The sequence below is a fragment of the Bactrocera oleae genome, chromosome 5 (assembly GCF_042242935.1).
Source record: "Bactrocera oleae isolate idBacOlea1 chromosome 5, idBacOlea1, whole genome shotgun sequence".
Classification (NCBI taxonomy): domain Eukaryota; kingdom Metazoa; phylum Arthropoda; class Insecta; order Diptera; family Tephritidae; genus Bactrocera; species Bactrocera oleae.
In genome coordinates this window covers 52,674,606-52,687,998 of record NC_091539.1, presented here as the reverse complement: position 1 = coordinate 52,687,998, position 13,393 = coordinate 52,674,606, and the positions used below count along the sequence as shown (strand labels likewise).

At 33.5% G+C, this 13,393-nt stretch overlaps 1 protein-coding gene across 1 annotated transcript; it reads left to right on the top strand.

The window, feature by feature from the left end:
- Nucleotides 1-7,960: 7,960 nt before the first annotated feature.
- On the top strand, nucleotides 7,961-11,593 carry Hex-A (Hexokinase A). The gene has a single exon (XM_014240151.3). It carries the CDS (start codon nucleotides 8,837-8,839, stop codon nucleotides 10,586-10,588), a length of 1,752 nt encoding a protein of 583 aa, XP_014095626.1. The 5' UTR covers nucleotides 7,961-8,836; the 3' UTR covers nucleotides 10,589-11,593.
- Nucleotides 11,594-13,393: the final 1,800 nt, after the last annotated feature.

Genomic DNA, 13,393 nt, shown 5'->3' with positions numbered 1-13,393 from the left:
TACATATATTATATATGAAAATATATGTATACGCAGACCAAAGTCCGTTGAAGTGGGCACGTTTACCCTCAAAAATGAAGAAATCAATTATTTTCCATATTTAACACAGATGTTTATACTCTTACACACACACACACGCGTATATGTATGTGTATGTATATTACAAAAATTGTGTATGTATACCTCAAAAGTCACCCAGCCAACAAAATAAACACATACACATAGATACGAATACAAACAAGCGCACATTTTTGCACGTACATACAAATATACACATATGTACATACATACATACACAAGCACGCAATGCGCACACTCGTGCAAACGACGTCAGACCAACCTCCAGTATTTTGAGGCGAGCCCCCTTAACTGGATTTAGTGAAGAATGTTGTAGTGAAGATACACGAAACGTCGGTGGGAAGGAACGGCAAGGTAAATAGGCATGAAAGCAAAAACCGACAGCAACAACAACGTTATGCACATAATACATATCAGGGGCAACAACTACGGCATTGTGTAGTGACAAAGCGGCAAAATGTGAAATTGTCGACAGCAATAAATAGCAGCTGTAACAGCAACAATAAGTCAACTGTAGAATTAGGTAGAAGTGGTGCCGGTGCCGTACTCTTGGTACCGTGTCACTCTCAGTGAACTCACATACCATATTTGTAGTAAACCAGGCAAACCAGATGCCGCAACAGCGTAGTATGTGCAATTGTTCAGGTAGGCAAAGAGAATGAGAGCCGTATGCCGTATACATATAAAGGTGTAAGCCACGGATATAAATACATATATACATATATATGTACATACGTATGTATCTATGAACTGGCACAGACGTCAGACTGCTGGCGGCTTTTGCTGAATGCTGCTTGGAGTTTAACAGCGTTGTGGAGGCACGGATGAAAATTACACGGCAGCGAGTAAACTTTATATGTACATACATATATATATATAAGTATGTGTGCTGCGCCGTCGCATTTGAAAATTACAACTCAGCGACAGGTTCACACTTATACAGATTTTCTCTGAAAGCCACTAGATTTGAAATTTTAATATGACATATGTATGTAAATATATCTGCTATGTAAACACAGCTCGGCATATACAACAACTATGTTATATAAACAAATTGCAACAGGAGCATTTGTGCTGGTATGCCTTCGTATTAAAGCGCCACATCGGCTGTTGTGTAATTCACAATAAAACTGCTGTTATTCCACACTCAGAACGGGAGCGTAAGCTGAGAGCATCCGGGAGCAACTTTAGTCAATAGTCGTAGAAACATTACATACATAAATATGTATGTACGGCTTTATAAGCGTTTGGCAGTTAGGAATGTAGTCTTTGACTTTTTTTTGGGTTCTTGGGCGCAGCTCAGCTGCATAATAGTGTAGGTGGATACAATTTGGTACTTCTAAGCGGTTAAAAATAGCTCCAGAATATATTTACATGTGTAAATAAATACACATACACATAAATATAGAAGCGTGTATGTAATACCTATATATTGAGTAAGTGCCTACGTACTCGAAAGCGTGCATCCAGTACAGAGAGAAATTATAATAAACTTGTGGTGTTCAAGAGCTTTCAGCATGCGGGAAGGTGTGTCCGCATAATTTCTAAGCGCGTGGTTTTCATCTGTCTACAACAACGTCAACAAAATGTACGATTCTACTCTACGTTCTCGACGATAAGCTCATACATATTTATGTGTGAAAGTGTGTAGATAAGTATGAATATATCGCCATTAGTTTCTTTAATCTGATATAGGTATAGTCAATACAAGGCTTAAGTCAGTACTCATTAATTTATGTATGCACCATGTAATTTCAAAAAGCGTTCATATACATGTACATACTTGCATATGTATAACATATTTACATGTGTGCTTTATAGTGTTCAACAAATGTGAAGAAACTGGTTATACTGAATACGAGTTTTATAAAAGAGATCGCATTATTAAACTAAAATTACGTTTAAATATTTCTCGCTTAGCATTTTCAGCTAGAATTTATAAATTTTGGTATCATATTAGCATATCTACTACCGACAACACATACTTTTCAATAGTCTAAATAAGTTAGAGAAACCAAATTTTATAATAACAAGAAAAACCGTTAACCGAAGCAATAATACCCTTCACCAATAAAAAAAATTATCCACACAACAACTTAATTTTGTTCAGTCAGTTAGTATTGCAGCTATATATATAGTGGGCCGATATGAAAAAGATATTTGAAGATTATAGTGTAGCCTTAGATAATAATCTGCACCAAATTTTGTCAAATAAAAAAGTTTTTTTTTTTAATGGTTCAGTTTGTATGACAGTAGCAGGCAAATGAGCAGCTTCTTGGGAAGAAAAGACGTGTGAAAAATTTAAGATCGATAACTCATAAAAAAGTTCTCGTATATACAGACAGACGGACATAGCTAAATCAACTCAGCTTATCATGCTGATCATTTATATACATATATATTTTATAGGGACTCCAACGTTGTCTTCTGGGTGTTACGAACTTTCGGCATTCGTAAACTTAACGGGGTATAGTCCAAAAGTAAAGAAAAAAATACTTCAGTTGAAAGTTGCTTGATAAGTATTTTCAAGAGTACCTGTTATGCCAATGAATATATATTTATATATTTTGCATACAGTTAAGAAACCTGCTTAAGCAGATGCTACCACTGTGTTATTGGTGCTCTAATATGAACGTTTTTGGCTTAAGTGTCTAAATAAAAGATTTCAGATATTCAAAAGATTAGACCTAAAGTAAATGAAGCAGAATAGTCACTATTCACATTCGTAGGTTTTACTTTCAATTCAATTTAGACAATACTCGAAGCCAAGCCCCCTTGGACTAATTGACAAGTTGTATATTTTTTGTACAATATAACTAAATATTATCAAATTGCCGTTCCGTTCAAAAAATTTATGTAAAATTGTATTTTATAATTCCATGTTTTTAACTACGATTGACTGTTGTTTATTTTTTTTGCAACCACTGTGAAACACAGTCGTTTCAGAATTTTTTAAATGCCGACCAAAGTACTTATAGAAAAATCAACTCAAATTTTGAGTGTCATTTCCTGCTTGTTGCTGATAACATTACATATGTATGTATGTATGTATGTATGTATGCATGTACATATGTTTGTATGTCCAATTCGCAGCTATTGTGACTTTAAATAGTCATATGTATGTCATATTTGTTTATCAAACTTCCTTTGAATATTTTCCCTTATCATTTATGATTCATATGTACACCCACTCGAACCATATCAACGCTTATCAATGAAATTGGTTAAATTTATACTCTAAAATTATCTCTCTTTTAACGGTTTGGCAGCACATCGTAGGATTTTTTTAAGCGCTATATATGTATATCTTATATCGGTTTTACCTAAATGACAGATAATTAGGGTACTAATACCTACATGAGTAAGCTGTCAATGATGAAAAAGTCACCTTGTACTTCTCAAACGAATAGTAGTATGTTTTATATAATAACACGATTTCATGATTAGATATATTTGTATTCATTATGAGTTTGAATTTCATATTATTTCGCAATAATGAAAAGTATTAAAAGTATAATTTGTCCTTCACCGAACAAACATTTTTGAGTGATTTTTAAGTTCTAAATTTGATAACCAACACAATTATCCAAGCTTTAGTAAAGTCTGTAAATTGAAAGTCAGATGTATGCTACGTATATTTCAGTATATACACATATCAGTCCTGGAATCATTATATAACATACAAATATACATTTGTGACTAAATGGAGAATTACATTTAAATTAGGTTGCGAACAATATTTATCTGAGTAAATTTTTTATTGATACTCAAAAATAAGCTACTTTTGTTGAGAACGCTATGAATCTCAAGTTGATGCATTGTTGAGAAACAAATTTGAGATTTAAGAAGTGCGTTAGTTCCCAACATGGTTGTAATTTGACTCAAGCCTCAATGTTTATTGGGTATCGTTGAAATATATGCAAATGTAAGTATATATTCGGTACATATTTAATGTTAGTTAAGCTCTCTTCAATTAGTCTCAAAATAACTACTAATAAACCAGTTAATATGTGTAGGTATGTTTGTTTGTAGATATGAATAACACTACAAAAAAAAATTGTGCATCGTTGGGTCTGAGCTCCATGCATTAACGTGTAGCGTATTTAAAAGGCAAAACGCCCACTAAAATCTCACATACATACATAAAACGTCAACTAGACATACGTTTGTATGGTAACGTACACAAGTGTACTGCAAACCGGTCGCTAACTCATACATGTGTGGGCACATCCAAATCCACCGCCATCGCCGACAATACAAATACATATGTAAATATAAAAATATGTCGTATATCCATATGCATATACATATGTATGTATGTACGTTTACGTACACATATTTCGACATACATACATAGAGTAGAAATTCCATTCAACCGAGCACCTACATACATATGTACATACGATGTACCTGCCGGCCCATCAAGGCAATAATCGATGCTAGCGAATATGCGACGCGATAACACGTTTTACGCAAATCGTATACACAGTTACGAAAATATTTATATGCTTTTTAAGTCGTCTGCGATCGAATTATTTTTAGTAAACATAGTATTTTTGCATACGAGTATCGGTAAATATGCAAAGTTTTTAGGTTTTTAAGCAAACACTATAATTTTGTAGTGCGCATTAATTTGTATGCATAAGGTGTGTGCCTAAATACAAATAAATACGTATGTATATATATGTATGTACGTATGTACGTATGCGACTATACCTTTGAGGCGAGAGCAAGTTGGAGCGCTAAAGGCCACTGCGTATACTTAAAAAAAGTTAAACGAAAATTAAGATTAAAACTAAATTGTCTGTGTGCGTGTGTTGAAAAAAATTTCGTTCAAAATTCAAAGTAATTCGCACGTCAGCAAATTGCCAGAGGTTTGGCATATGAGCGCGTGACGTTGCCTTTAGCGAGTGTTTGTGTAAAAGGCAAAAGAAAATAATAATATATGTATGTAGGTATGTACATAATTCGGTTGCTCCTCGCTTTTCGTCTTTTCGCAAGATTGAAATGTTCAGCTGCAGATTAATTTCGACGAATGAGGTAAAAACACAGAAATTGACTCATGCACATTTGCACGCGTACATATGTACATATAAGCATGTATGTATGTAAACATATCCATACAAAAACAAAAACTCATACATACATATGTAAATATATCTGGTTTTCTGCACACATTCATTATTTCGTGCTTACGAGTGCAATATCGCGTACGCACGAGCTTTTTGGAGAGCCTTCAGGGGGTAAGGCAAATACGTATGTATATACATATGTACATACAAATATGGATATACAAAATACATATGTATATGTGCATACTGAAAATACCAACTGTGTAATATTTCAAAATAGAATGCTTCGTAGTACCGTTTTTCGAAGTGAAACAATCAAAACAATAAAAGAGGCGACTGTACGAGCTCATGAACGTTCCGTCATTGGCGGTCTATGCACTTGGTTGGACGGTTGCAGTTGTATGTACATACATACATACGTACGTAAAATAATATAATGACAACTGTATGTTTGGGCATTTGTTTACCTTTTTTATGAAACTGACATAAATCAAACATTCATGGGCATTTAGTACCTGTACCGATGATGTGTTGTATTTCTGTATGTACCTGTAGCTAAGCTGTGGCACGTATGAATTATTCATGCTGTGGAAGCGGCAAAAGTACTATTTTGAGCAACACCTCATTAAGTATGTACTCGCATTTGCTTGCACGTGGGTGTGTACGCTTAAATACAAGTACATACATTTCATACAGAAATACGTGCCACTTTAATAAATTTTTACATACATATATACATATGTGGACATTTTTTAAGTGCATTCAACATATCTTAAGCTCAAGACATACAAAGCCATGAAGGCGAGCTTCATTTCTGGGAATAAGAAATACTGTGAAATTAATATAAAATAAAGGACGGGGGTTTTCTTCACCTTTCATCTACTTTATAGAGAAAACAATACCACCCAACCTGCTTTGACTAAAAATCCCCTTTGCTTGATGAATATGTATGAAAGTGTCTCATATGTATATGTATGTGTAAATAGCTACCTGAACCGCATTCCAAGCATGCAACATGTGACACACTGTGAAAAACTAATGCAGCTACTCAAGGACAAGTAAATTTTTATGAATAATATAACGGTAATTCCACAAGCATACAAGAAAATTAAATAAAAATAAATAAAATTTTATTTTAAGCAGAAAATATGTATTTAAAATAGCATTTATTATTCATTATTTTATTTGTTCATGCTCTTATGGTATATGAAAATGTTTGCCGTTACTCTCAAACTGTAAAAAATTCGTTAAAAAATAAAAAAAGTTAACAAAATGTTTGTTGCTCAACAAAGCAAATATTTCAAAATGTATAACTGTTGAGCTGATTTAAAAGTGTCCGTCTACTGCCTCCAAAACCTTCGTAGTTGACTGTTTTGAAGGTTTTACTGCAACTCGGTGAGGCAAGTTCCGAATGAAGCATAATTACATATGAATCATTAAAAGCGTAATTTTCTATAACTATGCTCTCGGCAATAAAATAAAACCAAAAATAAAATCTGTCATGGAAAATTGCATCAATCTTTTGGAATCATCTTATGAACTGATGGTTATTTGTGACAGCTTATTGCGTAATATTATACCATGCATTTTTTTCGAATAATTTCGATGTCTGACTTAAAATATAAATTTAAACTACTCAGAATAACAACAAAAAAAAACGTGACATGCAAAGCTTAAAAATCTCCTCTCAGTGTACCTAGTTTTTCGAAATCAAACGCGGTAAAGAATGAAATAATATCGTACAAGAAGCGATGTCTATATAAGTAACTAAGCGTCCTAACCATAAACAAATAACATTATTTACTATCCATAGAAGCAAAGAGTCACCTAAACAATATTGTTAACTTATTTGTGGGTTGACGACAGACAGCACCAGAGAACATGTCGTTTGGACTTCACGATAACACGTGTGAGTTGGGAGTTGAAGTAACGAGGAGGGTTTATAATAAATTAGTCAGAACCGTGCCCACATTGAGAGCCGAACACAAGAGAGAAAATAAAATAATAACTGACATACTAGCAGTAAACTGTACGAAAAGAGCATACAGCAGACAGACACAAATTGATGTCAAGCGTTGAAAGAAAAAATTAACAAATGCGGAGCATTATCAAGTGATTTTATTGGAGAGCGTAACAAACGTGCCTCCAAACTCGACACCAATACATAAACATACCATGTGTATGTATGTGTGTGTATATATGAATGTAAGCACGTGTGTTGCTAATATTATATATATATATGTATGTGCTTTTTCTTTGCAAAATCATACTCATATGTGCTTATTAACTTGGCGCTGTGGTGTTGGCAAGTAGTGCGGTATATTAAAGGTAGATATAGACTTATTTATACTATGTAAGGATGTCTAAATGCTCAGTACACACGCGCGTATTTGCCCACTTTTTATTTAGAAGTATGTTGACTCATGCGTACTCGAATGCTCTCGGCTCTCAACTTTTATTGCTCCAGCGAAATCTATTATTGGCGCTTTCGTATTTTTTGTTGCTGTTGGGGCATACGTGGTTTTATATGTATGTATGTATGCATATGTATATAAAATGGTCACACTTACTTTTCCATACATTAGCTGTGTGCGCTCTCTTCCATAACATATACATACTTGTAGATACACATATATATAGCTAAGTTAGTATATAAGTATACTTAAGTATGTCTGTATGTATTAGGCATTTTTGTACTCTCATACAATTTTGTACGATTCATACGCGCTCTGTACATACAACTTACTAATTGTCAATTTTGACCTTCAAGGTTCCTTCAAACTCAACAACGGAGCCGCCGCTACGAGCTGTGAGCTGTGAAAACGAAACTGAAACGGTTATTCAACCAACAAACTGAATTGATTCCGAGGCGAACGCTTAAAGACGACGGTTGGTCGAGCGGGAAACTGAAAATATATAAAAATCGTACAAGTCAAAAAGTCTAAGGAAATAATTCTGTGAAGAACACAATACTTTGAGTTTAAGATATTTTTGTAAAACTCAACATCACTAACGGTGATAATTAAGCATTGCATTCGTTTTTGTAACAACAACAACGCGCATTTAACATTGAAACGACGAAGTTGAAATTTGTGATTCGTGCATTTTTTTTTGGTTGTATTCAATTTGTTTCTGCATTTTCGTGAGTGCAAAGTCAAAGACTGCATTTTGAGCAAAACAAAAACCAACAAAACATACGAGATACTAACAGAGTGTTACGAAAATAAGCGAAAACTATTTGCATAGCCAACAACAATAGAAATTCACACAAAGAATTGTAATAGCAAGCAGAAAAAGTGCAGAGTGCAAGCAGAGAATAGAAAGTAGAAAGCTTTGAACAAAAATCTCTTGCAGCCAAGGAGACAGATAATAGGCGGAACAGTAGCACGAGCATATTGCAAAAACAGCTAATAAAGTGTATATATTTTACTCAATTCAAACCTACGCACACACCCCACGATACGGCGCAGGTCTTTGTAAACACAAAAAAACAAAAAAGAACTAAAACAAAAAAAACTATTTCAAAGTCACATAAAGCTTTGAGAGCATCTGACTAAAACGTATTTGTGCGAAAAAGCATACATACATACCTACAATTTGCATTGAACTAATCGCGGAAGCGAACGAATTGTGAAAAAAACAACACTAGATACCTCGTAGTGCAAAAGCTAAGCAAATCGACAGAGATGGAGAAAGATTTGAATGGTGCAATGCAGAGCCTTGCTATTAATAGTAGTGGCAGCGCAATTGTCAATGGCACCGACTGCAACGTTAGCGGTAAGCTTTCGTGCCACAGTCAGCAACAACAATTTGACGATTGCAGCAAGCTGAGCAACAGCCAAAACAACGGTCATTGCGGCGCATGCAAGTGTGACGATAATACACAGTCAGCGGACGAGATAGATAACGTACGCGTTGGTACACTCGGTAACAGCGCAGTTGGCGGCGTAGCCAATGTTACATCCAGTTTCGCGTACAAATCGGCATCTGCGCAGCAGCTACAGCAACTTCAGCAGCAGCAACAGCAGCAAGCACAGCCACAAACACCACCGCCACCATACGCTAACGCTAGTGCCGCGGAAAAACACAAAATGGTTCACGAGTTATGTCAGCAATTAATATTAACGGACGAACAGATCAGGGAATTAAATTATCGCATCCTGCATGAGATCAAGCGTGGCCTCAACAAGGATACACATCCCAAAGCCGATGTCAAGTGCTTCGTAACGTATGTACAAGATTTGCCAAATGGCAATGAACGTGGCAAATTCCTTGCACTCGACCTTGGCGGCACCAACTTCCGTGTGCTACTCATCCATCTGAAGGAGGAGCATGATTTCCAAATGGAATCACGCATTTACGCTATACCACAACACATCATGATCGGTACCGGTCAGCAGCTATTCGATCACATCGCCGAATGTTTGGCTAGCTTTATGTCAGAGCATAATGTGTATAAGGAGCGCTTGCCGTTGGGTTTCACCTTCTCCTTCCCATTACAACAACTCGGTCTGACCAAAGGTCATTTGTCCACATGGACAAAGGGTTTCAATTGTTCCGGTGTGGTTGGTGAAGATGTTGTGCAACTATTGAAGGACGCTATTGCGAGACGTGGTGATGTACAAATTGAAATTTGTGCTATTCTAAACGATACCACAGGTACATTGATGTCGTGCGCCTGGAAGAATCATAATTGCAAAATTGGTTTGATTGTGGGTACCGGTTCCAATGCTTGCTATGTGGAGCGCGTAGAAGAATGTGAATTGTTTGATGGCGCAGCTAATGGCAAATCACATATGCTCATCAATACAGAGTGGGGCGCTTTGGGCAATAACGGTATGTTGAACTTCCTGCGCACCGAATTCGATGACGAAATCGACAGACACTCCATCAATCCGGGCAGACAGCTATTCGAGAAAATGATCTCTGGCATGTACATGGGCGAATTGGTACGTTTGGTGATAGTTAAATTGGTCAAAGCAGGTGTACTCTTCAAGGGTCAAGATTCAGATGTGTTGATGACACGCGGCCAATTCTTCACGAAATATGTTTCAGAAATCGAAGCTGATGAACCAGACAACTTCACCAACTGCCGCATGGTGCTGGACGAATTGGGCTTAAACGACGCCACCGATGAGGATTGCGCCAATGTCCGTTATGTCTGCGAATGTGTCTCAAAGCGTGCTGCGCATTTGGTATCCTGCGGTATTGCGACACTCATCAACAAAATGGATGAAAAACAGGTGACAGTCGGCGTTGACGGCAGCGTATATCGTTTCCATCCGAAATTCCACACGCTGATGGTGGAGAAAATCACAGAACTGATAAAGCCAGACATTAGCTTCGACCTGATGTTGTCCGAAGACGGTTCCGGACGTGGTGCGGCGCTGGTTGCGGCGGTAGCGTGTCGGGAGGACAATGTCGTCAAAGCGAAGTAAAAGCAATAGTTCATTACAAGAGGGAGTTGAATATAGTATGTGAGTAAGCCGATTTAGAAATGAAAGCGAGCGCAAGCTACCAGTGGCCCTTCTCTCCTAAGCAGAACATAAATATGTATACATCTTGTAGGTGAATTAAGCTAACGCTAACACGCCAACAATACAACAACAAGAACAAAAACAACAACAGTAATGTTAAAATTCATATGAATGTGACAACCGTCACGCAAATCAAAAAAGTAGTAGTAGTGATGTAAAAACAACAAAAACAGAACATTAAAAGCAAAAAGCAAAAAAAAAAATTAAAGAACAATACAAAAACTACGATGCAGCAGCAATCACATGACATGACGTTTTACGCGCAAACTCAGTGGTGAAAGCAACAAAGTGATAGATATATTAGTAAAACAGGATACAAAGGATGGCGAGTAGATGTGCTGTGCAATATACATACATATATATTATATAATGGTAGTGCAGAGCAACGTGTGAGAGATGGGGAAGGCCGCACGGCAGCCCTCCAACGCATGCAGTGAGTGATGTGACGAGTATTGCCGCAAAAGTTGTAGAGATAACAACAACAACAACTTCAGCCAACAGTTGTCACTAGCTATGTATATTTGTTGATTTTATTTTAGCGATAAAAATAAACTAAAATTATTTTAATTATTACATAATGTAGAGAAATAATTGTAAATTTGCACTATTTTTTGTTTAAGAAATTCGTTAACATATTCCTATAGTGAAGCGAAAAGCAAATACGAATTTTAAACATTGTAAGATTTGGCACAAAAACGTATTTTTTTATTTAGTTTTATGTTGCCTTAGCACCTTTTTAGACTATTTAGTTGGTTAAAATTAGCAGCAAAAGACAACTGCGTAAAACTGCTTTAAGATCAAAGTAGATTTCAAAAAAAGAAAAAGAACACAAATGAATTATACACATTTTTAAACTTGTGCAAAGCATAGACATTAAAATAAATAATATAAATACAAAAAACTTTAGTTAATGCCGTTTTACTTTGTAGCAAAGAGAATCTAAAAATATAAACAAAGAATTGAGTTAAATAGCAAAAATTAAACCAAAATATACTATACATATATGTATAACAGCTCGTCACTAACGACCTCCTTTATTTTCATTCATCAACTAAAGAATTGTTTACTCATACATTCATACAATTGTAAAAATGCGCATCCATAATATCTATAGTCTTAGTTTGTTAGTTAATAATATATTGTTATACTATATAATTGTATCATTTTTCAATTTGCTTCCTTTTTGTTGTAAATTAATCAAAAAAAAAAAACATGCAAATGACGAAATTCGTTTGAGCAAAATTTTATGTTTATGAAAATCAATCTGTTTTTTATTTCGAACTAAATGTTTTATTTCGCTCAACTGTTATGTTAACCCAAGATATTCTTTTGTTTTACATATTTATACACATAATGATACCTATTATATAAATGTTTACAAAAAAAACATACCTATACTTATAATATATAAAAAATAAATACATATTTAAGTTGAAAAACTCATTAAAGCAACAAATTGTTATTCAATGTGGAAACCACTTTGGCTTTGTGACTAGTTTTAAATTTATAAATATATATAAATACCTTAAAATAAATAACTGCATAAATAAATTGGCAAACAAATGCATATTTTTAGAAAATATTAAAAACAAGTTTTGTTTTCTGTTTGGACTTCTAAGAGGTGTGTGTGCTGATGTTTATTTGTTTTTGGGTTATGCAAATTTATGTTTAGAACTTCTTTCTTCGGTCGAGTTGAGTTGCTTGGAAAGTAGCAGTTGGGCGTTGAAATAAGAGGAAAAATGAAATATGATAAAAAAATATATTTTAAACTAAAGAAAATAAAATAAAATAACACAAACAAACCATTAAAAAATAAATAAATAAATAAAAAGAAAAATAGAATAAATACAATAAATAAAAAATTGCAATGATGTAAAAAATAAGATAAAATAAATTAAAACAAAATAAAATAAAATGAAATAAAATAAGATGAAATGAAATAAGTAAAAATGAAATAAAATAAATACAATAAATAAATCTAAATTAAAAATTAGAAAAAATGTTTAAATATTATATGAAAGATAAAACAAACTAAAAAAATAAGATAAAAACATAAAATAAAATAACACAAAATAAATAATTATAAATAAAAAAAATGCAATAGTGTCAAAAATAAAATAAAATAAAATGAAATGAAATAAGGTAAAAAAAATGAAATCAATAAATAAACTGATAAAAAGTAAACCAAAATAAAAAAAGATAAAATAAAACAAAATAAAAAAATTAAAATATACACTATATTATATTATACATAATATAATTAATTAATATAATTAAAAAATGAAAACAAAAATTAAAATAAAATAGAGCAAAATAAACTGTTTAAAAAAAACCAAATTGATTAAAAAATATAAACATTAAATAAAATATAATAATTATATTTAATGCAACAAATTGAAAGAGTTAAAAAATTTAAAAAAAAATTTTAAATACTTATACAAGTAAGATTTTAAATAGTTTATAAAAGTGGCATTACAAGAAATATTACTGAATTGAACGGCAATATAATTAAAAAAAATTAAATGATTATAATTGACAATATTGCAGCAAAATATTTTCATTAGAGCAGTGTAAAAATTAAAATAAACAAAAAAAAAAATTAAAATTAAAATAAAATAAATTTAATAGAAAATATGTAAAAATATGTAAAAAAATTTAAAAAATACAAATAAATAAATGATGATAAAGGAATAAAAAATAAAATTA

Bases quoted from the DNA above. Each gene is read 5' to 3' on its own strand.
- Hex-A (XM_014240151.3), top strand. From the start codon at position 8,837: ATGGAGAAAGATTTGAATGGTGCAATGCAGAGCCTTGCTATTAATAGT.